General features: G+C 35.7%; 5 protein-coding genes and 1 long non-coding RNA gene across 11 annotated transcripts; 1 reads left to right on the top strand and 5 right to left on the bottom strand.

The window, feature by feature from the left end:
* Positions 1–3,192: 3,192 nt before the first annotated feature.
* On the bottom strand, positions 3,193–6,659 carry LOC142547125 (adenylyl-sulfate kinase 3-like). Of its 5 annotated transcripts, none has more exons than XM_075655227.1 (7): positions 6,221–6,659; positions 5,924–6,073; positions 4,572–4,721; positions 3,909–4,027; positions 3,747–3,831; positions 3,603–3,649; positions 3,193–3,491 (listed from the first exon to the last, which is right to left on the bottom strand). In XM_075655227.1, exons 2-7 carry the CDS (start codon positions 6,045–6,047, stop codon positions 3,363–3,365), a joined length of 654 nt encoding a protein of 217 aa, XP_075511342.1. In that variant the 5' UTR covers positions 6,048–6,073; positions 6,221–6,659; the 3' UTR covers positions 3,193–3,362. The 5 variants fall into 5 exon arrangements, with proteins under 5 accessions (XP_075511342.1, XP_075511343.1, XP_075511345.1 ...); XM_075655228.1 differs by having other exon boundaries at positions 5,924–6,350; positions 6,498–6,651; XM_075655230.1 differs by having other exon boundaries at positions 5,924–6,342; positions 6,498–6,651.
* A 16-nt stretch (positions 6,660–6,675) lies between these two features.
* Positions 6,676–11,653, top strand: LOC142547124 (uncharacterized). Of its 2 annotated transcripts, XM_075655225.1 has the most exons (3): positions 6,676–7,009; positions 9,969–10,037; positions 10,868–11,653. In XM_075655225.1, the coding sequence occupies exons 1-3, from the start codon at positions 6,836–6,838 to the stop codon at positions 11,477–11,479; spliced, it is 855 nt and encodes a 284-aa protein (XP_075511340.1). In that variant the 5' UTR covers positions 6,676–6,835; the 3' UTR covers positions 11,480–11,653. The 2 variants fall into 2 exon arrangements, with proteins under 2 accessions (XP_075511340.1, XP_075511341.1); XM_075655226.1 differs by lacking the exon at positions 9,969–10,037.
* Positions 7,019–9,961, bottom strand: LOC142547127 (uncharacterized). Its single transcript, XR_012820593.1, has 3 exons — positions 9,794–9,961; positions 8,382–9,741; positions 7,019–7,267 (listed from the first exon to the last, which is right to left on the bottom strand). It is a non-coding gene; the product is annotated as an uncharacterized LOC142547127 (long non-coding RNA).
* Positions 11,654–11,796: 143 nt separating the features above from the next.
* Positions 11,797–12,617, bottom strand: LOC142547126 (uncharacterized). The gene is made up of 2 exons (XM_075655233.1): positions 12,167–12,617; positions 11,797–12,080 (listed from the first exon to the last, which is right to left on the bottom strand). The coding sequence occupies exons 1-2, from the start codon at positions 12,329–12,331 to the stop codon at positions 11,970–11,972; spliced, it is 276 nt and encodes a 91-aa protein (XP_075511348.1). The 5' UTR covers positions 12,332–12,617; the 3' UTR covers positions 11,797–11,969.
* Positions 12,618–13,791: 1,174 nt separating this feature from the next.
* LOC142547122 (casein kinase 1-like protein HD16) lies at positions 13,792–19,854 on the bottom strand. Its single transcript, XM_075655224.1, has 17 exons — positions 19,488–19,854; positions 18,418–18,892; positions 18,108–18,233; positions 17,944–18,017; positions 17,785–17,854; positions 17,663–17,718; positions 17,428–17,499; positions 17,186–17,280; positions 16,911–16,977; positions 16,704–16,833; positions 16,396–16,614; positions 16,172–16,302; positions 15,227–15,401; positions 15,035–15,125; positions 14,625–14,782; positions 14,348–14,536; positions 13,792–14,156 (listed from the first exon to the last, which is right to left on the bottom strand). Exons 2-17 carry the CDS (start codon positions 18,826–18,828, stop codon positions 14,097–14,099), a joined length of 2,124 nt encoding a protein of 707 aa, XP_075511339.1. The 5' UTR covers positions 18,829–18,892; positions 19,488–19,854; the 3' UTR covers positions 13,792–14,096.
* Positions 19,855–21,151: 1,297 nt separating this feature from the next.
* On the bottom strand, positions 21,152–21,616 carry LOC142544190 (uncharacterized). Its single transcript, XM_075651254.1, has one exon. It carries the CDS (start codon positions 21,614–21,616, stop codon positions 21,152–21,154), a length of 465 nt encoding a protein of 154 aa, XP_075507369.1.
* Positions 21,617–25,832: the final 4,216 nt, after the last annotated feature.

Raw genomic sequence — 25,832 nt, 5'->3', positions numbered from 1 at the left:
TAAGTGTGTGCCTATAAATATTGTGAAACCAGGTTGAATAGTACTAATAAATTCAACAAAACCTTCTTGTTCAGCTATTATAAAAGTTTGACAACATTTGGTAACAAACTTTACTATGGTTTTTCGAGAAATTTTTTTGTAATTGTGAAAGATTTACCACTTGAAGGATTAATTTGTTGTTGTGTTGGTTCCCTACCGAATGGTTGTAGCGTATCAGGGTCAAGTTTATGTATCTTAACTAAATATTTTTTCAAAGTGTCAGTACCACCGAAACCACCACCCGTTTTATAAAAATATCTCGTTTTGCAAATTTTACATACGACAAAAGAGTTATTCGTACCTTGTTGTTCAATATCGAAATGATCACAAATTTTGCTTCGCTTTGCACGGACTTTCGTCGTGCTCGTTGACATTGTGTTGCTTGCTCGAGTAGACGATGGCGTTCTTACATCTTTGTTGCGGAGTTCCATGGCTTCTTCATCCTCGTGGCCAGGTTCGACTTCATCAAAGTCGGGGATGTAGCCAAAATATTCACCAAAGTCGGAAGCGTATTCGCCTCCACCACCATCACAGTTTGAAGATGATGTCATTGAAATTCGAATTATTTATATGAGTAAATTGAGAAATAGTAAATAAATAATAAGAAAAGAATATTGATTATAACACAATTATTGAAAATATTTAAAGAAATTATAGCAAAAAAAGATATTGATTGTAGAGAAATGTAAAGTTGAGAGAAAATTGATGTGTAAAATATAAAAAAATGACTTGTATATATAGGTGATTTTTGGGGGTAAAAAAAATTTATATTTGCAAGAAGGATTGCAAAATTTAAAAATTAAAATTTCAATAGTCGTTAGCCGTTGAACGGCTACTGAAATATGGAGCCTTTGGGCCAACGACTGCAATTCAAAGGCCTTTTTTTGTAAAAAAAAATTCGGGTTCGGTTCTGGTTCCGGGTCATATCCGGTTATGGACCGGAACCGGTTCGAAACCGGATACGGAACCGATTGAGAACATGCTAAACCGGTTGTTCTCAACCGGTTCAACCCACCAAACAATGAATTGTACACGATTTCGGGTTCGGTTCATCTTTATCGGATCCGGTTCCGGGCTTAACGGACCGGTTCCAGGTCGGTTCCCGTCCGAACTAGTCCGTTAAGTATGCCTAATTGAAAGATCATATTTTATTGATTTTAATAATTAATTATAAAATAATAGTTCGTTGATCGATGAAATACTAGTTGTTACCCTACTCTAATAATAATTGAAATTATTGTATATTTAAATTTTAAATATTATTATATCAAGTTTTTTATAAAATTTGAGACAACACTCAATTAAGAATACTAATTTTCTGTCATCAAATTGAATTTTTTAACATTTAATATAATAGCTAAATAGAACGGTTAATAAAAAAAATAGATAAAAATATATTAAAAATCATATATTATTTTATCTATAATATTCAAAATGACACAGTTCACTAAAAAGTTCAAAAAGTAATATTACGTAAGAAAAAATATATTTTATTTAATAGTTAAGAGAGTAGTGATAAACTAATATATAAAGTAACACAAAACTCAAAACCATAATTTAAATTAAATAATATGATATAATCAATGCAGACATTTAAATATAGAATACATATTAAATTACTTGTGTTCATATAAGCTTGGGAATATATCTTGTCCTTTGTTTATTTCATTTTCTCTATATTCTTTTATAAATTATTCTCTTTTTAAATTTATATATTATATATTTATAATAACCATAAATCTGAACAACAAAAACGAGCATCATTTTCCTTTAAACAAATATATGTTTTGAAAAATTCAAATTTTGGCCTCGAAATTTTATGAGATTGTATTGTCATTTTTACAGGCTTCGACTTCGATCTCTATCGATTATTAAATCCGCTCTTAAATATAACAACAATATATACAATCTCGGATTTATACTTCATTCTCAAGGTTTTATTAGTAATTTTAATCGTCATCTTCTCGTTAATCTATTTTCAAAGAATAATATTGTGTGTATTAGTTAGCATTAATTATTTCAAATTTCTATTCTCTAATACAAATTAAGACATTAAAATAACAAAATGAGATACAGAAGTTTCTTTTTATATGCATCATCTTTTACGGGAAATTATTATTTTTTGTAAAAATTCAGTTTTTATAGATGTTATTATTATTATTATTATTATTATTTTTTGTAAAAATTCAGTTTTTATAGATGTTATTATTATTATTATTATTATTATTATTTTATTTAACATTGTATTATAATTTTTATATCAATTATTGTTTTCGGTACTTTTCTTTTATAATAACATAGTTATTGTTTATTATTACAATTAATATAAAAAAAATTATTATTATTATTAAGAATATATATTCTAAATTCGTTAAATTAAACTACAAATTTTTTTTGTAAAATATATAAAAATAAAGAATGAGAATTTCAAGCAGCAGACGATTTGACAAATCATGCTCTCGCTTTTGCTCTTTCCTGCAAAGACATGTGCATATTTAGATGCTATCGGGCCCCATTATTCTTCGGGGTAGCTTTGGGTCTCGAAGATATATTTCAAGCACCCACATTCATCATGACCCACCAGCACCTGTCTTTACTGTGCCTTCTTTGCTCTTCGAAATCATGTTTGAGCAATTGAACAAGGGAAAGTGTACACAGTTGATTTTCATCCTTCATGAGACTACGAGAAATACGAGGACTCAATAATTATTTGTTCGGTAAAATGTTCATTTTATTCTCACTCAACTCCTTGCCAAGCACACCCTAAGCGTTGGTAACGTACCTAAATGGATTTGTTCAATAGTTTGCTAACATTGGACAACAGTTCGTATAAGTCTTAGTAACTTCAATTTTTTCTTTCTCTTTATACAATTATACTCAATCCCCAGTAAATATATAAGTTTTTGTTGTTTTTCCACATAAATTTAGAATATTATTGGACAACAAATTTTTTAAAAAATTATGTTATTCTTATCTAATTTATTTTAAAAATATTACACATCTTTCCAAAACTGAGTTAATAGGTTATACTGATTAAAAAAAAAAAATACTTCTAGATAAAAAAATTAGACTATATATTTGAGAATCAAAATATAAAAGACAACACAGAGAGATAAAAATCGAACGACAAGGGAAGAAGTAGATTTGGTGATGCTAAAGAATTGAACAATAATGCATACCAAAGTTGATCTAAACTCTATCCCATTCATATAATAATTTCAAGAAAAAGGTAAAACTACTCAAGTAAACTACATTAGTAACATACAAAAGAGACCAAAAAATATTAAGGATCATTGCTTAATGTATGGTAAAGATCGATAGATTTAAGTGAAATGATTGGTCATCACAGGGGGATGGGCTACGAGATATCCTTTATCATCCAAGTAAGACACCACTTCACCAGCCATCTCATTGGGTGTGGGGCAGATTCCATCCTTCTGTAGTAATTCAATCTGAAACCATAACTTCGTGAGGTAATAAAAATGAAAGTACAAAGATCAACTGTGAATGATGTATTACTCCTGATGAGTCACCAAATATTTGTAATTAAAATTATTACAAACCTCACAGTTCAAAGGAGGTTCATAAGGATCATCTATTCCAGTGAAACCTGAAACTTAATCATACCGTTTATAAAAATCTGACCCACAAAAAAAAAAAAGATCTAGAATTGCTAGCATACAAGGTTTAGACAAGAGAAGATGCACCTTTGATCTTCCCAGCCCGTGCAAGCTTGTAAAGACCTTTGGGATCTCGGCCTTCACATAACTCAAGAGGCATGTTCAGAAAGACCTGGAAATTTTGCATTATGAAAATTTTTTTAAGGCCTCCGTTACAAGGATGCTTGGAATTGGAAAACTAATTCTTGCCTCAATAAAATTATCTTCTGGTAACAGGGCACGACAAGCATCTCGGTCTTTACGGTAAGGAGATATAAGACTAGCAATGCAAATTAACCCACCGTCAGCAAAGAGCTTTGCCACTTCACCTAAATGGACAACAAAGAAGATGCATTAGTAAACAAGTAGCAACTATGCAGTAGATATACCTCATTTCCTAACTGTGGAGCCAATGACATCACTCTAGCATTATGAAAAATTGCTATACCAAGAACCAACTGGCATCAACAAAATGGTTACTGGAACATATATAAACCTTCATAAGAGAAGGCGAGGCACTCAATTATAGATATTATCTGATTATCAAGCATTTCAATTATAGATTTTTGTGTGCTTAAGCGGACTGCATTGGTAACCAAATGAACATTGGGGACTTCCAGGTTCAATAATAATGCACTGTAGCTATATTTGGTCTAGATTATGTTAAAGCTTTGAATAGGAAAGAAAGAGGATAACAGAGAAAAAAATGAATGTGGTGTCTTGTGTGGCTTAACAATCTGAGAAAGAGGAACCAGAAGTATCATGTTCGAATAGGAGATGAAATTTCACAACTTCCCCTTCTGTTCTCTTCTCTTTTCTAAGTCTGCAGGCATTGATAATTTATAAATCCAAACAAAAAAACTGCATACTTACCGACCCTACGTATATTTTCAGTTCGATGTTCTGGTGAGAAACCCAAGTTCTTGTTTAGGCCATGCCTAAGGTTGTCCCCATCAAGAACATAGGAGAGTTTACCACGAGAATGCAACTGTCTGCCGAGTGAACATGCAAGTGTGCTTTTTCCTATGCCACAAAGTCAACAAAAAGATATTTACAAGCAACAAAAACTTTACAATTCAATCACAGCCTATGATAGCTGAGATGCTGTTAACAATCTAAAGAATGGTTTATCTACTTTTTACAGTGATTCAGCATTTTTGTAAATCATGCGAGCATAAAGACAACATGTAATGCATGTTTGGTATATTTCTGGTGCCTGTGGAAAATATTTGCTGGCAACATGTAATACATTTTTGGTTATTTAACTATAATTGATAAATAAACATTTAAAATTTTAAAGAAAATGTCATATCTTGATTTAGAATATGATATAGTGAAAAAAATTGTTCTTAGGAGTGCTTAAAAGTTGAATTATAATAATAATAATGATTAAATATGGGAATCTAGGAGTCGAATGAAAATAGAGTTTTCATTTAAATTTTTTGAAACGATATGGGTTATGTTTGTTTATGTTTCCTGGAAATTAAATTATTAATCCTGAAAAGCATGAACAAATAGTGCCAATATATTTCTATATAACAATAAAAAGGGAGTGCCAGTAAAGGAATGATTCAAATCATTTGAAAGGTATTAACAAGGACAATTCAATGGCACAAATTAAGTTTAAGAGTACACAATACTAGTGTGTTGAACAGGACATTATACCATAGTTGTCAATAGCCCCGTAGCCCTCGCTATAGTGAATAACGTGGCGAAACGACACCACATTGCTACGGACCACTACGCGTCATGGACTTTGCAACAGCGCTCGCTATCCTCGCTATTGGCACTATAGCGACAATCGCGATAGCTGAAATAGCGGCGCTATTGCAAAGCAAAGCTACATGCTTATTTTCTGTCTTTTTTTTTCTTTCTAATTTTGGTTTTTTCGACATGTACTTAGCTAGGTTTTTGCTGGAAATTATATTTTTCTGCATTTCTTACTTTATTTTTGTGTCTTCTATTATATTTCAAGGAAAAAACTTAAAATAATTTCAGGTTTTAGTATTTTACAATTAAAGTTGATGGAATATTATATTGGAAATTAAGGTTTTTGAATTCGTTATGCGCTTTAGCCACGGGCAACCTTTGCGCTACGGGGCGCTATGCGCGATTGACAACTATGCATTATACTATAAGCATATATAAACAAAACAAAACCAAAATGAAGTGGATGAAACTAAAAGAAAGACCTTGTAAATTGAAAACCACATACAAACATTAACCTGATCCACTGAGACCAGTGATCCATACAACACACCCCTGTTGATTAAGCAGTTTTTCCCTATCGAGCTTCGAGATGGGACATTCGTGCCAAAAGATGTTAGTTGAATTGCCCACAGAAGACATTAATAAATAAAATACTCTTCTTTTTCCTGCAAACAGAAGAGAGGCTTTCGGATGATGAATTTCAACTTTTTTGGAAGATTTCAACTAAGATTAATTTCAAATTCATCCCTTCTTAATCCAAACTAATTTATTAGCAATTAAATGCACTGATTTAAAATCCAAGTTTGAAATACTTGTCCAAATCAGATCCTTCCATGGAAATCATGTTCATCAATCCAACTGCAGCCTAAATCTACCCAAAAACATTTCTCCATTCAATTTCTATCTTGAATCGTGGCTCTACTCATGGCATACACTGCAGCGCTTGGTAAACAAGAAGGTACAATTTCGGCCCAAATGAGTTAGCATATGAAAGACGGAAGCGAGAAAGTGCCCGCATTTATTTCGAGAACAAAATACATAAAATAGGTGAGAGAGAATGCAGGAAAACAATGGCGAAATCATATGTACCTGTAAGCGAGCGGAAGAAGGGGATCGGAAAAGAGGCGACTCCTTGCAGTGGGGGAACTGATTGAATGTAGACGCAATTTGGGCAATGGAGGAAAGGTGGCGGAGGCCACTATGTCTCTCTATATTCCCGCGTGGTTTGTATAAATATTAATTTCATTCAAAATTAGAAAATTTGAGTTTAGGATTTTTCTTTTTTTTTTCTTTTTTTGGATTTGGATATTTATTCATCAAAATCAAAAGAGATATACATATACATACAGTGCCCTAACCCGTCGGTCGCATATCACGCGACTCGTGCCACGAATGGCGCTTTAGTTACAGTGTACGATCGATCAATTATGCAGGCCTACGGGTACTTCGTGATGGGCCGCACCTCCCAGAGCCGGAGCCGACCTCAATTCACTGCGTCCGCCGCCGCCAACGGACAGCGGAATCACTATGCCGTGCTGGGGGTCTCGCCAAACGCTTCCACCAGCGATATTAAGAGAGCCTATCGTCTCCTCGCTCTCAAGGTATTTCATGTTTCATCCAATTCCAGATAAAGAATCGTACTTTTCGAAGGTAGTGTAGTATACATACCATCCACAAAAACTACTGTTCCCGGGGATTAAGTAATTAGCACTTGGTGTATCAGCAAAATGGATATTTGTTAATCTGCCTTCTAATGGAGTTATGTAGATTTCATCATATACTCCACCTAGCTACTTTATTTCATTAGGGAAACCCTTTTTGTATTCAAGAAATATAGTTTGGAATTTTCCGGGATAATACTCATTTTCGTCCTTTTCGTTAACCGCTTTTCTCATTTCAGTCCCTCGTGATTTTTGACTGCTTAAATAATCTTCATGTTTTCAAAATATTCCCGAATTGGTCCCTACCGTTATCCTGACGTTAAGATTAACGTTGACTCATTTACCTTTTACTCTCAAACTCTACAAGAACCCTAATCCCCAAATTAGACGTGAAAGGGAAGGGCGAACTCGAAGAAACACCACCGATTCGATGGGGGGTACGTCAAAGGGTTGGGTTATCTTCATGGCTCTGGCCTACCGTTGTTGGGAACAAATTTACGCATCCAGACATGCTTACCATCGATGGAAAATTTTGCTTTGCACATCTCACTTTCAGAGACGGGGTAACCTTTAGAGAATGTAGCAAACATGGTTCTCACGTATAGTGCCGGCTCGTTTGCCTGAACCACGTTGCTTTGGGAAGGAAGGGTGTCTACTTGAATGTTTATGTTAGAGAAGCTTTGCATCAAAGGGTCGTCATAAGATGACTGTGCCATCATCGGGTTCAAACCTAATGCAGCATGGCCTTGCATGCTCATCTGGCTATCGTTCAAGCTTTCACCAAAACCACCATAACAGGCTTTCTCCATAAATGTCGGATAGTACAGGAATGTATACTTGCTTAATCAGGTTTTGAATTTCATGGTAAACAGTAAGTCGACGGAGGTGGAAATATTTGAGAGTGAGATCCTTTTACACGATGCTCTGAGTGAGCGGAATTTCAGTTGCTTCAAATTGGAGCGGGAACTGGGCATCATCCATGCACTTGAGGCATGCTATGGCCTCATCAGCTAGTTCGTTGATAAGAAACAGAGGTTGCGACAAGATCTTACTTATGGCATTGCTAAAGCCTAACCGTTCGAACCAAAGCCACAGTCCCATGATCTGCAGGCAGTCTAAGGGGTTGCGACAAGATCTTACTTATGAGTCAACGTTAATCTTAACGTCAGGATAACGGTAAGGACCAATTCGGGAATATTTTGAAAACATGAAGGATTATTTAAGCAGTCAAAAATCATGAGGGACTGAAATGGGAAAAACGGTTAACGAAAAGGACGAAAATGGGTATTATCCCGAATTTTTCATTGATAACTTAAGGCAGCATTTGTTAATTATCTTGAGGTTTTGTATTTTTCCCCTGAAAAAGCTTCTAGGTTTTTTTTCCAAACAACGTATTCATGTTACGCTAAAATTTTAAAATTTAAATGCGGGTATGGAAAAGGAACTCTAAAATCCGTAAAAGTTACAAATGACACGGTGCGGTCAGAAATCATTGCCATAATTTAAGTTGTCAAATTCATGTAACTTTCTAATCAGTTCGGAGCATTTAACCATGAGGGACATAAGACAATGCTTTAAGCCTTTTACATTTTAAGCAACCAACAATTTCCAATTCATTGAGAAACCTTCCACACACTCCTTGCTTGTGGCTAACCGACCAAATTTGTAAAATTATGAGGATTCCTAACAAAGCAGAAAGGGATGGCAATTTTCCCTGCGTCCTTGCTTGTGGCTAACCAACCAAATTTGTAAGATTATGAGGATTCCAAACAAAACGGATAGGGATGACTAGTTTCGTCGCAGGGAAATCCCGAAACGGGACGGGTTTGGGGGCGTGTTTTCGGGTATGGGTTCGGGTATTATACTTCTAGATCCAACTAGGGTGACATTGATGGAGAAGAGAGTAATATGATGATGATGAAATTTGATTTTTTATGTTTATTAAACGATGGATTATTAATAGCATATATCACATGTATTGTTTAAGTAATATTATTATTTATATATATTATTGGATTGTTGTATCAATAATTTTTAAAGAAAATTGAAGAAATTTTTGGCTTAACTCAATGGGTATTTGAAGCGGAGACGAAAATGGGGATGGGGATTCCCCGAGTAGATAGAACCGGGGATGGAGGCGTGGATGGCCGCTCCTGCCCTGCTCCGCCCGCCCCCATTGTCGTCCCTAGTCAAAGCACAATGCTTGATTCTCTTCTTTTATTTTAATGTTTAGTGGCATTAGTTGTCTTAAATAATGAAATGACTACCTTATTTGGTGGAAAATATTATTTTGCAAGCCTCTGAAGTAATGACATGTGACTCACCTCATTGGATGCTTTCCTCATTTTAATGGTTTGAAGTGCTTGTTTAACACCTAACCTAAGAACATCATAGGGCTGCGATGATTGGAACTTCTAATCACGCCATCATTGGTCACGACTCATTTTCATGGATGTAACCTATTCAACATATCCTTGACTGACACTAGTCTCATCATTAATAAGCACATCCTTGATCGCTTTATGGTCATAACACATTAATCCTCAATGTCAGCGTGAATCTATCTAGCTCTAACAATCTCTCTCACTTTATTGGCATGTATTACCCTTATAATAAGGGCTATTAGGAAGCTTCCATGTGCAAAATTCAAAACTATTTCTCTGGGCCCACTCCTCCCACCCAAAAAGAAAACCGTAACATATATGGTTTAATTACCTTTTTAACCCATCCCACACGGTAATTTTCATGACAAACACGTGATTAATTAGGACTCAAGTCCATATGCTATATGATATGCGTGCATGTGGTATTGTGACACTTTTATTTTTTAAGAAAATGTCTGTATTTTAGAAGATCAAATTATCTCTTTGATTCAGCTGCTCTTAATTTGTTATTGCAGTATCACCCTGATGTTAACAAGGAAGTAGGAGCAAGCGAGGCTTTCAAGAGTATCCGCCTTGCATATGATGTGAGAAATCTTTTTTATTCTGTCTTTTCAGTGATACAGTACCTATAATAAGGAGATAGTGAAATGAGGAAATAGGAATGATCTTTGCCCATGATGATCTACGTCTATTAGATAAGTGTCATTCTCATTTGAATAAAATTTGTATTTATTTCTCTTATTTTAGTATAGGGTGATAAAAATGGTATTACAAGTTTACATGACATTTGATTTCAAAGGTCATATTTATTTTTGTTACAGTTCATATTTTCTCATGCCCACGTTTTACTTCTGTGTGTGATCTAAATAGTTTCGGGATGAAATTGGCCATAAGATGTATAGGCAAACATTTTACTCCCATGTCCCACCCTGGAATTCTATAGTAGTTTTACATTTAATATCATCTTAGTGGTTCTTCCTGCTTTTGGTTTCTATGTGGATTTTCATTTGTGTCCACATCTAATGATTTTTTTTAGTTTATTTCTTTGTGGTGACTTCCTGATGCAAACCTAAAGGTTTCAACCATCTGATGTTTATTATACAGGAATATTTTTAAATTTTGTTCTTCAAATTTATCAGCAAGATGAAAATTAAGCTGAAAAAAGAAGTCAAACATGTTGCATGTTAGCAAACTTCTTAATTTAGTCTCATTTAAATTGCAGCATGGAAAGTTTGTATTTAGTATTTTGAAGAGTTCATTTATTGGTTCTCAATGAAAAACTCTGCAATCTCTTGCATTATTAAATGTCGTACCGTGGAACCTCCCACATAATTGTGGACTTGGTAATAGCTAATTTTAGTTTTTTATCTTCCAATGTCAAGATATATTTAAAGGAACAATAATTTTGTGGCAGATTCTGATCAAGGAAATAACAAGAAATGAGTATGATCGAGCCTTGCAACGTCACGAAAGTGCCAGAAGGCCTTTGGGTGATGAATGGGACTCTAATCTGGCTTATGAAGGTGGAATGAGGTTTTATAAATGGGCTTCCGATAGGCGTAAAATGAGAAATGAGAAATATTGGGAGCAATATTGTAATAAAGAAGAGCAATTTTATAAAAACCCCAGCAAGTTTTCTGAGAAAGAAAAGCTAAATGAGGAGAGAGACTCTTTCGTCGAGGTGCTAAGATCAGCTTTCCTCTCTCTGTTTTTGATGCGGACTGTGGGAGTCCGATTATCTCTCACATTTAGCAGCCTTGTGGCTTTGATTGACCACAAACTGGATGCAGGATATAAGTTTGGTTATTTACTCGCCTGGACTATAGGAGGGAGAGGTGGTATTTTGCTTTCCATGTTCCTGTCATTTGCAAGTTGGGTTTGTGGCAAAACAAGTAGCAGTGTTGTTGCTCTGGTGGTAATTGCCATGTGGTTTGGCTCAACTCTTGCAGGGTATATTCCCCTGCCCCAAGGTGCTCTCCTGACTCTTTTGTATATGTCAATAAAGCTACAAGTTGATCTAAACTAAAGCTGCTGTTGTTGGCAATGCTGTTCTGTAACGGATATTTGTTATCCTGAATGTTTGTGTATATATTCTGTGTGTGTATGTTTCCAGTTAAAAAGCTATTATACGATCTACTCTTGCCTATTTTTGTTGTGAGAACAAGTGCGATTGTTCCTTGCATCTCTACCCATTCTTCCATTGCTGGTGTTAAAATTACTTCATGTTATTCTTCATGGATGATTGCATTTAATATTTTACCAAGTCTAATTTTGTGAGCAACAATGGAATGAATGAAGACGAGCTCCACATCAGACCTATCTACCAAGTATGAGCTCTCAAAGAATTAACAGTTTCAGCTTTTCGCTGCTTGTCAGCATGAACAATTAAGAAGAATACGAACTCAGATTCATACACAAGACTTTTCCATATACAGATACACGTCATTGTTTTCGATGACGTGAGACAAGTGCTAATTAATGTCATTGCTTTACAGAATTGGCTATAGGCCGGAATTCTAACTTGCTGCTACCCTTACACTTCCCGTCTGTTTAACTTGTTTGATGCTACGCCACAGGTAACGTCCACTTGCCATATCGATCAACACCCAGAATCCATTTTGCGTCATCTAAATAAATATTCAGAAAGAGAACATCAGCGAAAAAAAGAAAGAACGAACAAACATATAGAACAAATTGCATCATACTTGCCTACCTTGAAAAGGTGAAATCTTTGTTTGTGTTTAGTAGAAGTCTCATTGTCATGTTGGGATAAATCTTCTGAAGATGTGAATTCCTGGGAAGAAGTTAAGGAATTCCATGCCAAATAAGCTGCCAGTATCGCAGAGAAGAACACCAAGATGAATCTCAGAGGGCACATTTCTGGATTTTAATCGAGAGAAATAGTGATATGAAGATAGATAGCGCATCTTGAGTATTCTTATAATAGAAATTAGAAACCCAACGCGTAAGTTAGACTACGACTTGGCCATTTGTTTTTTTTTTTTTTTTTTTTTTTTTTTTGCGGACAAGTCAAAGCTGTTGCTACCAACTCCAAATTTGTAATGCATTGAAAAATATAAAGAGGGTTGGGTTAGTGCGAGAAGATCAGACTTGGTCATTCTGTCTTGTTAGTATTAGCTGGCTTGGCTTTCTAACTATTTGTATATTCCAACCAATCCTTGTCTGAACCGATCTTGAAACATTCTCAAAATGTTGTCGCACACAACATATGCACACGGAAGCCATTATTTGCGATTGGGTATCAACCTAGCTGTTGCTACCACAGCAATATATCAGGTTTAGCTTTAAATATGTTTTCAGAAACAAAATTTTTATGGGCTTTCTAAAATTCGACGATGTTTTAACTGTGGTTTCGGAGAAAAAGTTGGCGCAAGAATAAAGAAAATAGGTTGGTAACATCGAAGCAGGCAGATACTTTATCAATGATAAAAGGAAGATTTATGGTCCGTGACTTCAGTGGGAATCAAAGACGAGGTAGATCAAAGTTGAGAAGTAAAAAGAAAAATATTTACTGCTTTAAATGTGGCGGTAAATGATATTTCAAGAAAGAGTGTACGAGTAACAACAAGAGTTTTCAAGGAAATGTGACCAGTACTTCAGGCGGTGATGAAATGTTATTCAGCGAAGCCGCAACAGTTATAGAAAGCAGACACAAATTTTGTGACACGTGGATTATGGATTCAAGAACGACATGACACATGACGTCTCAGAGAGAATGATTTGATCATCATGAACCTGTCTCGGGAGGATCTGTATTAATGAGAAATGATCATGCCTTAGAAATAGCTAGAATTGGTATTATCAAAATAAAAATGTTTGATAACACCATTCACACCATACAGTAGGTACAACATGTGAAAGGACTGACGATCGACAACGAGATCATGAAAATTGTGAAAGGCGCGCCTGTGGTTATGAAAATGAAAAAATTGCTACAAATCTGTATGTACTTTTGAGAAAAACATATAAAGAGACGGAATTAACGATTGCATCAATTGGTTCAGAAGAAGAATTAACAATGTTATCACATATAAAACTCGGACATATGTCAGAACGAAAGTTAAAATTCAAATTCTCTCAGAATAGAAGCAACTGTCGGGACTTACAAAAATATAGCTACTTTTTTGTGAGCATTGTTTACCAGATGGCCACTTATACAAACACCATCATGGAATCTCAACAGTGTCGACAAAATACGGTCACCCATCCTATGACAGATATTTTTTCACTTTTCCACCAGTTAATTAGAGCTCAGCTGGGATCCAGATTGGAAACATAATGTCATATGCTGATTTTGAGAATAAATAATAAAGGAAGTAGAGGTCCACTTTATATAACATTACCAAATTCAATGTAAAATGGCAAGCTGCCACATAATCAAGGGTCGGGTTTGGATAAAGATCAATCGCAATATTCCTCCCCCTCTCTGCTTTTAACTCTCATGTCATTTTGCATTAATCAGAAGCGGAGGCAGTAAATTTTACAGTTACATAACATGATTTTTGAGGCAAAAGAGTAGTGAACCTAATACACACATGGTAATCAAAATCGGAGCCAAATAATATGAGCTTCCAAAATTTAATATTGTCATCTTCAGCACCAGAATATATTGCACAACACCTTCAGCAAACGGTACGACCGTAGCATATTGATGCTATGTAGAGATTTTTGGACCACTTCTCCTGCAAACAAAATCAAAAGGGATATCAGGGGTTCATACCTTCAAGTTTATGAAATGGTAAAGAACTGATATGGTTAAACGTCATCAAAATTCTCCAATGAAATATATAATTCCAGGCTAAACTGTATCCGATTCCAATCCATTGTGTATCCCAAAGATCCGCAAATAAATTATCAGACAAGCAGCTACTACCTTTACGTGGGTGCTAGGGAAGGCAGATGTCCGAAGGGTCTCCTGAGCCTCATCCATGATTTTACGTCTGGGTACACTAAGTATGAAGGCCGCTTGATCAGCTGTAGCAGCCATGGAGGTTATTCTGTAGCCATTTTCCCATCGACGATGTATTCCCTCACTAGGATAGAGAAAATCAAGCTCCACAACCTAAGAACACACCGGCACATTACTTAGACATAACTCAAAGTACAGGAAGTCCTTAGGTTGACTGTTCAACTTATAAATTAAGTTTTACCTGCTCAGAATATCCAGAATTTCGGGACATTACAACACCCCAGCGACTGCCGGCGGTAGTCATGGATGTGACATGGAAACCTTCCTTCCACTTTTTATTAATCCACTTGAATGGAAATGATTCGCTAACTTTATACGACTGTTGGGTATAAGGAGTTCCTGAAAAATCCCAAAAGCATATAGGAAAAATATTTGATCAGAAGCATCGTGCGCACAATCATAAATGTCATGTTATAAGCTGTTTATGGTGGACCAGTGCAAATATATAGCAAAGAAAAGTGACCAACCAATTAGTGCAGTGGTGGACATTTAACAAAGAGCATATCTTTACACCATCCAAAAAAGCATTGCAAAAAATAGAAGTGAGTCCCATGAGACAAAAATCGCAACAAAAGAGAAGCTTCAACCCACCTTTAGACATAACCACCAGTGAACTTCCATTAGCTGCACCAGCTATTGCACTGATGTAATAATTTTTCTCCCACTGCTCCATGATCCAATCCTAACATGAACCAGAGAACATTATTGTTGGGATAGGAAACAGTGCCAAGCTAGGACGTGACACAAGAAGTCATAACAACGAATGTAAGTTGGATAAACAACCTTGTGAAGAAAGACAGCAGAAAGCTCATACACTTGTGAACTGAAACCTGTCCCAGCATCCATGATCAAGGCCCAGAGGTTTAAAGCTGATGCTACACAGCTGATATGTAAGCCATCTTCATTGCCCTTCTCTACATGTTGACGGAGCCTTGAGTCTGCGACATTGTAGTGGTATCTACAGAAATGCAACCATTTAATCACAAACAGAGAAATTGCAAATATGGCAGCAATCTCACAGATAGGAAGTACACCATGGGATGAGAAACAATCTAGGTTGGAATCTCAAATCTTTCATGTTAATGGAAACAGCAATTCTCATATAGGGGAATCTAAAATCTTTCATATTAATGGAAACAACAATCTACACATCAGTCAACAGGAAGACAAGGGCAATTTGCTCTCACTTTCCAGAAGTTAAATTTTCAGATATTCAAATTCTACAGGCATCATGAAGTACAATAAGTTCCCAAAAAGAAATAAAATAAATTAATTAAATACACAAACGAAAAACCTCTACGTGATAAGTGATTGAAACAATCACAAAGAAATAGAATCACACGTGCAATGCACAACTCAAAAAACAACCAAACAAAATATCAGGTCTCCAGAATTGTTGCATACTTTTGATGATACTTTTCAAATTTGGACAACTTTTTTAAACACTAAGCCCCAGACATAGATGGCTCCAGACAAAAGAAAAAGCAAGAAGTAAAATTACAAACAGGAAAGGTTGAATGCCTACATTAAATCAAGATTCACAAATAAAAACCATCGGCTAAAAAATTACTCGTGCAAATCATAAAATCACACACGTAATATATCAGAGTTCAGGAATTCATTTCAAAGACAAACTGCAAAGCAGTAGAACAAAATTCCATGAGAAGCAAACAAAAAATAGCAAAGGTATGACAGAATAAGCATATAAGTAAATCCAACGTTGCTTGCCTCTGTTTCATGGGTCGCCGAGCATTATAAACTGAAATCCACTGAGTAGCTGGGCTACCAAGACGTACTTTCTTTTTTGGTTGCTCATCATCTTCCAAGTTAATGAGCATTCTCCCACGCTTTTGTCCAACCTAATAGAAGATTAAAAAAAATAAAACAAATGCTTTCTAAACCAGTATAAACAAAAAAAAATATAGACTATGTGTTCTCTGCCAAAAAGTTACCTTGAGTGCTCCATCAATTCGTATCGGTCTCAATGATGTGCATGGTTCAATTAGACTCTCAAAAAAAGATATCAATTTCGGGTAATTTGGCTCCTCGTCAAACTTCATATTAGTAACAGCCTCAAGGAACTGCTTAAATGGAGCTGGGCAAAAGCAACACATCAACTCCGGAGACGTGGCCATTTTCTTTTTACAGACTAGAAAACTCTTGTTGTCACCCTGCAACCATCCAAATAACAGAGAACAACAAATTACATAAAAATGGAATAAGCTGTCACAAGTAACTAGGAGCAGTCATCTCAACTGACCTGATAGCCTTGCCAAGGTAACCTTCCCTTTATCAGAAATATCAGCGTGTATGCTAATGACTCGAGATCATCCCTCCTGCTTCCTGTGCGGCCCAGGTGTGCATGTACACTAGCATATCTTATTGTGCCTCTGTGAACAGACCGATGGAGTTTGTTGGTACATAACAAGTATAGCTCATGTGAAAATATTGCATGAACTTCACACACCTGAATATATCTGGCCTCTGATCATATTCAACATGCTGACCAGATGATGCATCTTTCCACTTAGAAGCTGCATCAATGAGGAATTAACGAGTATAAAGCCCACTAATCAGGATAGTAAAAATGAAAACAAAAGGTCAACCAGAAAAATCAAATCTACGCAAAAACCAATAGCAAAAAATGAAATCTTTCTGTCTTTGAACATCTATTGGTGCTAACCAAGAATTAGATGGTCAGTCATCACACAAAGTTAAAGAAAAGGAACGGCAGCATCATACCCAAACCAAGATCAATGAGATACAGCTTTTTCTCATCAGCAGACGCAGGTTGACCAAGTAAAAAGTTCTCTGGTTTCACATCTCCATGCACGAATCTAGAAAAGTGAAAGGGAGGGTACAGATAATCAATCGGCTGTCTTCTACTAAGAAAGTAATAAGCAAGAAAAATGAAGTCTGTGAACAACTTCATCTTATCAAGGAGCCAACACATCATTATACATATTAAAATTTTAAGGTTTTACCCCTTAAGATGAAGCTTTTCAAGAATAGATATAGCCTCAACAGCGATGCAAGCCACCATACTTGGAGACATTCTGTTTCAAGTGATAATAATAAACAAGGAAAGAATCAGCATAGAAACAATAAAACAGCTACTTTGTTGCACATTTGAAAATGCAACACGCATTAACTAGTTTACTTAAAAAGAAGGATTGAACAGAAAGATGGAGGAAAGCAGGCAAAGAGATAGAGCTTTACGACTGGCCCAAGGAATTCCAAACATCCCAAAGACTGGGTCCAAGCATGTCCATGACCTGAAACAAAATTTCTTTGAGATCATACTGAAAAATCCGCTGCAAAAAATTGCAATCAAAACTCACCAAGATGTAAAAATCTCCTTGACGACCCTTGTAGTGAACCCATGGAATCCCATAGCATCCATTCAGTGTGCTTTTCAATAAATAAGACAACAGGAGAGATGTGAATAGTTGTAATGCAAAGAAATGAGAACATCCTCTAGTTAAGAACAACAAACTCACTTGTACACCTGCCATTCATACGGAGGGCCATAATTGCAGCCTTTGCTATTTCGGTGTTCAAACTTAAGTGCGACCTAGAAAATGATAAACCAAGCTAATAAATTTCAGAAAAAGAGAGATTGCTTAAAACTCTCCAACTGTTGAAAACAGGTGCTCAGTGATACCTCGATTGCATCTGGTCCTGTTCTTTCTGTGCCACCACTTACCCTTCGGCCAACATAAACTTGGCCAAATCCACCCTTACCTAATTTCCTTTCTGTCTTATACATGGGAGAATTGCCCACTTGTACCTGAACAAACAAAATGCACTCAATCACTAAGAATGCTGTTAAAATGTGAAAAGAACTAAATAAGTAAATAACAGGAGAAGAAATCATGCAATCTCAAGAGTTTAAAATCCAATGATCCATGAATAACAGATCATAACAAGATTTTCGTAGAACATTCTTGGATACGAAAAAAATATGAAATTACCCTATCTGGTACTGGAGTAGCGCTCACTTCTTCTTCAACTCCCATTACTTTATCTGCACTCCCACCGTCCATGCCAATTTCCTTTTCTTCAACACCCCCTATTACGTTGAGAGGCTGTTCCCCAGCACCAAGGCCAACAGGATGTGGGAGAACCTCACAAGGTGGTTCTGGGTCTAAATCTATCAACCTGATGCCCCGACCACGACCAGCAGCAGTTGGCCTAGCTGGCGTTACTGCAGATGGCCCTTTAGTTACAGCAGCTGCATCCCCTCTACCTCTACCTCTACCTCTCCTCCTCGTTCTATTCTGAACAGGTGCAACACAATTCTCTTCTGGATTAGCGGGTTGATGTGCAGGCTGGAGATCAACAAGCCGTTTTGATCTCCGTGCTCCGCTACGCAATTCCGGCATCGTCACCCATGCAAAATCACCTCCCGCTCACTAACCTACCTTCTGTTCAGAATCTTCAGTCACCCTATTAAGAAGTATCTCAAAGAAATAACGTAAAATTAGAATATAAATCATCGAGGACAGAAATAAATTGACAAAGTTCACGTGAAGAAAATAAATTCTTATATTTTAGTGGTAGCATAAGAATGAGCCAAAGACAATAAAATGCAGCATATTTAAAAGATGTATCTTCTTCTTTGGAATGGACACACGATAAAGAAGAAGAAGAATTTATATTGTTTGCAAAGGTTGAGGACATGAAAGAATTACTGTATTCAGTGGGTTCTAAATATCGATTTCTCCAATAAGTAATGCAGAGATTAGATTTCAGATAAATGACACATCCACAAAACACACAGTGAATCATAGAGTCCTTGCAAGAAATCGTCACACCAAAATAGCAAGAAATAAACTAATAAATAGTTCCTCACATAAAATTAATAAGGAATAAGAGCAAAAAAAATCTAATGCGCTGACATTCATCCAGCCAGAAGAGCTTAAACCGAAAGCCAAAAGCAATTATTCACGTAAATTCAACAAATAACAGTAATACCAAGAAATATTAATTGATTAATTAATCAATATCCACGAATAAAAAACGAGGCAAACACTAATCGTACCTTCTGAAATAGAAAAAAGCAGAAGGATCGTGGATAATTTACAGCGATGTCAACTCGAAAAAAGCAACCGATCCACAGCAGATCTTCTGAAAAAAACTCTCCAAACACATTTTCCTCTCAAAGAAACCTCCTTTTTTGTCAAATAAACAAGAACAGTGGGTAATCTTACACAAATATAGAACAAAAAGGACTCAACACTTCGGATGCCAACATCCTGGGCAATAAAAATCGAAGAAGGGTAGATGAAATTTTGGATTTTGATTCGGGAAAGAGCGGTGCGTCCGCGATTGATTCTGCCGTGGCGGATCCTCCTTTTATCGTTGTTTCTCGGCTGTATGATGTTGCCTGCCCTATCTCAACTGGTAATTTTATTTTCCAAGATTACTTTTTTTAAAGACAATAAACTTTTCAAATTAAATTAAATTTCTAAAGAAAATGACTTTCTCAAATTTATTTATATTTAAAAATTTATTTAAAAAATAATAATTAACTAAAAGATTATTTTATTTTAAATAAATTGACGGATCTCTTATTTATATTATCCATAAAAAGTATTATTTTTTATGTTAAGGGTGTGTTTGGTTTGAATGATAAGAAATTGATTAATAAATGATCAGCCACAATCATTTGTTTGGTACAATTTTTAGCTTTATTTATTATCTTCAAGGTCCGTATATGGCCCGCACTACACACAAAAATGAAGATAATTAAACTCTTTTTTGCCAAGTGATTACTTTTACCGTTCCCATGATAACATGAATTTTTACTATTTTTTACTTTATAAATTAATATAATATTAAACTAAGACTTTTCAGCATTTGTTTTATTATGCAATACGAAAACAAATATAAATTCAAAATTCAAAATAATATTAAAATATAAAAGTTTATAAAATAAAAAATAATTGTACTATTTTAAAAATCGTCTTAAACCCAATTAACGGATTTACTATTACTCAATATTTAATTTTTAATTATTTTTCAAATTATATTATTCAAAATAATAATAATAATAATAAATTAAATGTAAAATAATAATAATAATAAATGAGAAGATACAAATTAATATCAATAATAAAAAAAATTATAATTATGAAAATTAATAAGAAATTATTAATAATAAAATTACTGATTAATTATAATTATAATTAATGATGAAACTATAATTCAATTATTGATTAAAGAATATATCATTAATTATAACGAGAATAATAATTGTATAAAAATAAATAAATTTTAGAAAAAAAATGATATTTTAATATTAATATCAGAATTTGTATAATAAAAAAGTTAATAATAAATAATAAGAAATATTTTTTTAATAAATAATAACAATGACAAGTCGTAAGGTAATTATATCTAGGTTAGGTAATTTTTTTAATAAATAATAACAATTTTTTATTATTATTATTTTATTTTCTATTATTTATTTATTTTCTGTTTATTATATCTAGGTTATATAATTATATACACATAGTCAGGATATTTTAGTCATTTCAAGATAATACACATAATTAATCCACAATTTTATTTTTTTTGAAAGGGAATTTCATTGATCATGCAAAGAATTACAATAATCATCTAAATATTCAATCAAATCTGGCGGACTATCAAAGAAAATTGAGGGACTAGCATAAATTTGAGCAGCTTTTGCCAACGCATCGGCTACACCATTTGCTTGTCTATATGGAATTGAACCGAGAATGCGGTTCCTTGATTCAGTAGCAGCTTGCATTGGTGCACAAGAGATCCAAACTCGGTAGCGTCGTCGGCGGGGGAGTTGATAGCATCCACAACATTCTTTGCATCAAGTTCAAAAATCACATTTGTCAAGTTCATTTCTTGTATCCAGGTTATGGCATTGATTAGGGCAAGGACTTCACATTCTTTCACCATTGGATTTCCAAGTTCGTGTTGCACTCGACAAGCCATAAATTCTCCATTTTCGTCTCGCAAGACACTGCTAAGGCCGAATGCATTATTGTTCGTGAAGATGGCTGCATCCGTGTTGCATTTCAGGAAATGAAGGGGAGGTTTGTGCCATCTTTTACAAATTGGGTCAATCCTTTGCATGATCGGCTTGAATATAGGTCCTCTTTCTTTTGCTTGTAGCCAGTTATACAGTGTCATGTGCAATGCTTATTGTTCCAAAGTTTCTCATTTCTTTGTTTCCATAATCCCCACATAATCATAACAGACTTCCCGACTTCCATATTTGTTAAGGTAGTCATCATCAAGAATATCATTTCTGCAAAGCTGTCCACCTTTGCTGCACATGAATTTATCATATGGGAAAGATGGGACTCGTTCCAGCATTCCTGAGCAATAGGGCATAGTAGAAACACATGCCATGTGTTTTCAATATGATCATTACAGTGTACACATGTGAGTGGGACTGAAATACCTTTGCGTTGGAGAGTTGCTCTCACTGGTAGGCAATCTCTAATTGCTCGCCATAAGAAGGTTTTGACTTTTGGTGGTATCTGTAATTTCCAGACATTTTTCATTCCCCCGAGGTCCTGAAATCAATATTGGACGACATAATCTCAGAAACTACCCAATACCCCGATTTAACGGTATATCTCCCATTTTTGCTGTAGTGCCATATTCTGATATCTGCCATTGAAGCCTCGTGTAGAGGTATTTTCAATATTTCACATTTATCTCTTGCATTAAACAACTCATTTAGTATTTCAATATCCCATTGCTTGCGTCCTGGAATCATCAATTCAGCCACCCTTAGTGATTCCATTCCAGAAATCATCGAGGTTTGGACCCGAAAATTGTTCGTTTCTCGTAGCCAAGGATCACTCTAGATATTTATCTTTGTTCCATCTCCGATCTTCCACCGACATCCAATTTGTAACAATGATTGAGAGCTCCAGATACTTTTCCACACGAAGCTTGGATTATGGCCCAATTGGGCTGTAAGAAAGTCCCCTCGAGGGAAGTATTTAGCTTTGAAGATTCTACTTGCGAGCGTATCTGGGTTGGAAATAAACGACCAACCTTGTCTCCCCAACATTGCCAGATTGAAACCGTAGAGATCTCTGAATCCTAGACCTCCTTCTTCTTTCCTAACGCTCAACCTCTCCCAAGAAAGCCAATGGATACAACGTTGATTGTCTTTCTTCGAACCCCACCAGAATGAATTTAACATACGCTGGATTTCTTCTGCTATAGATACTGGCAGTAGAAAAACATTCATACAATATGATGGTATTGAAAGGGGATCGGTTGCGGTGACCGGAAGCGCAACCGAAGTTTAAAAAATCAAATTTTCATCAAAATTTTCGGCCACCCCTTATAATGTGTAGCAAATACAATAAAACACAAAAATGACATTCATAGTGTGTGTAGAATTTTACCTATCAATCACAAGGATTGATGTATGGCTCCAACTAAGGTGTAAACACCTTATCTCTTCAATGGTAGAAACTATCTTCAAGCTTCCTTTGAGCACTCCTTGCTCAACTATTAAGCCCACCACCAACTAGGTAGATCCTCTCTCTTAATTTGCACTAGAAAACTAAGAGGATTTTTCTTTGAGAAGTGAGTGTTTTCTCCAACAATTGAAGAACACAAAAATGAGAGAAAACTTGAGAGAATTCCCTTCAAAAATTTCGGCCAACACATGAATAATGAGAGGGGAAGACTTGTCTTGGGTGTGGGAAAAGTTGATCCAAAAAAGTTGCATGCCATGCAATATTTTAATCAAAAGTATTCACACCCCTTCACCTCCCAAGCATGTAAAACCTAATGGGCTTGTAACATTTACAAAGGGCCCATGGACTTTTTAATTGTCTCAAACATATTTGAGCCCAATTAAACTTTACTTGATTTTACTCAAGCCCACTAGTTAAATAATTATTTCCAATTGGGCTCTACAAGGCCCAATGTTATTTAATTAATTCAACACTTGAATTAATTTAATTATTTGGACTCTACTAGGCCCACTAGTGTTTTATTAATTCAACACTTGAATTAATTTAATTTAGTCCATAATAATGTTTATGAAAATCACAATTTTCAAATACATTATTTACTTGGCCTATTTTTAATTTAGGAACACATTCATAAATTAAAAATTACATTTCTCTCATAGAAGTCATACTTCTATTTTTCTCAACGCTTATAAACCCATTTATATGCCGTTCAACACATTGAACTATTTTTACCTCTCAACGGGATCTAGAAAGCTAGTACTTATGTGACCCTCAATGGTTCATTGATACAACTAGCCGTGGGTTCACATCTCCATGTGATTCGGACTAAACATGTCCTTATATGAGCATACCCCAATTGCTCCATTCTTACTTATCAGCTCCTTGATAACAAGAACGTCAGAACTCAAGTCTGATAGTACCCAACCAATCATGTTAAACGCCTAGCAGCATCGCTTACATGATTCCCTAGGTATCAAATGATAGTGCCTGCAAGAACCATTCAATTATGGTTAGCGTACAGTACGGTCCCTTCAACTCATATATCCCGACCGATTCGACAACCATTGGTTTATCGAGAGTTGTCAATGAATCGATACTATGTGTCATGTCATAGTTGCATCGATGGTGTAATCTATGAAATCCCTTTCATAATTACCACCATACTCTGATCAGAGATTTCAACCTACATACACATGAGAACACATAGGATATCCATACCCGAAGGTAAGCGGTGAATCCCCGACTACAATGCATCGACTCCTATATGTTTCGACAGAACACCCAACCTTGCCACCTGATGACCCCATGAGAGTCGGTAAACAAGTCAAAGTGTAATTCTAGCACATAGAGTCTCAATGTTGTCCCGGGTCATAAGGACTAATGGTGTACAACCATAAACTAGGACGTTTCCACTCGATAAGTGAGAACCACTTGGAAAGTCCTTTATGGAGGGTTGTTCAGTGCACTCTACCAGGAGCACCTATCTGCATGCTCGGACATCACAATGTCCCTTACCAATGAAACATGCTACTCACATCGCAGATACTAGTCTCGAACTCGAGCGGCATGTATCCTTCTTAGTGGCGGCTGAATCGACTAGGAACCGTTTAGAATATACAGTATTACAAATATGAGTTTCATGATACTCATCATATGAGCATCTCATATTCTTTCTACTATTTGTATATTCAAGTGCTTTATCTATGCAACTAGCATGGGTATACAGATAAAGAAGTGCCAAAACGATAAATTCAAATATTATTAAAATAAAGACTACTTATACATAGAGTTTCATTGTGAACACTCGGCCAACACTTGGCTCGACGGGCACCTACTCTAACAGGTATAGCCTGTGCCACTGCCTTAATGAGAATCTCCCTGCCAGCTTTTGATAATGGTTTATTTCTCCACGATTGTATTCGCTTCCAAATTCTCATTTAAATAGCTGAAAACCATTTTTTTACTTTGCCCAATCAAAGATGGGAGACCCAAATATTTGCCAGTATCAAGCGGCGAGTTCACCCCTAAGATTGATGAGATCTTGTTTTTTACTTCTTGGTGTACAATACCACTATCGAAAATACCTGATTTTCCAAAGTTTATGGCTTGCCCCGATGCCTCCTGATATGTTGTGATAATATTCCTCATGATAGTAGTTTCTTCTGTGGTAGATCTGAAAAAGAAGAAGCTATCGTCTGCGAAAAACAGATGAGATACAATGGGTGCCCCTCGACATACCTTATAACCATGCAATGATCCATGTGCTTCCGCTCTTCGAATTAGTGCAGAAAGTCCTTCGGCACATAGAATGAATAAATAAGGTGATAAAGGATCACCTTGTCGTAGGCCACGTTGAGGTTGAACAGGGCCAACACTTTGATCAATGAGCAAGATGGGGTATCGGGCAGAGGTTACGCACTGCATAATAAGTTGTACCCATCTGGTGTTGAATCCCATTTTAATCAAGATGCCCTTAAGATATCCCCAGTAGACTCTATCATATGCCTTGCTAATATCCATTTTCAGAGCTACACCACCCATCTTGCCTTTTGTTTTCATTTTCATGTGATGGAGAATCTCAAAGGCGACTAGGATATTGTCCGTTATGGTTCGACCCTGAACAAATGCGGATTGCGATGAAGATATCACTTTTGGCAGAATTTTCTTTAGTCTATTTTCAATCACCTTGGCCATAATTCTGTACATTACATTACAGAGAGCAATCGGCCGAAGATATTTCATGGAAGATGGAGTTTCACATTTCGGAATCAAGACAATATTTGAATCCCCGAGGCTGGTAGGGAAAGATGCCTGCTCCATCCATTTTTTGCAATTGTTATATACGTCCTGCCCCAGTAAATGCCAAAATTTTTGATAGAACGCTGGATTGAAACCATCTG

This window comes from Primulina tabacum, chromosome 5, assembly GCF_025594145.1.
Source record: "Primulina tabacum isolate GXHZ01 chromosome 5, ASM2559414v2, whole genome shotgun sequence".
Classification (NCBI taxonomy): domain Eukaryota; kingdom Viridiplantae; phylum Streptophyta; class Magnoliopsida; order Lamiales; family Gesneriaceae; genus Primulina; species Primulina tabacum.
This window is presented reverse-complemented; position numbering and strand designations above follow the sequence as displayed.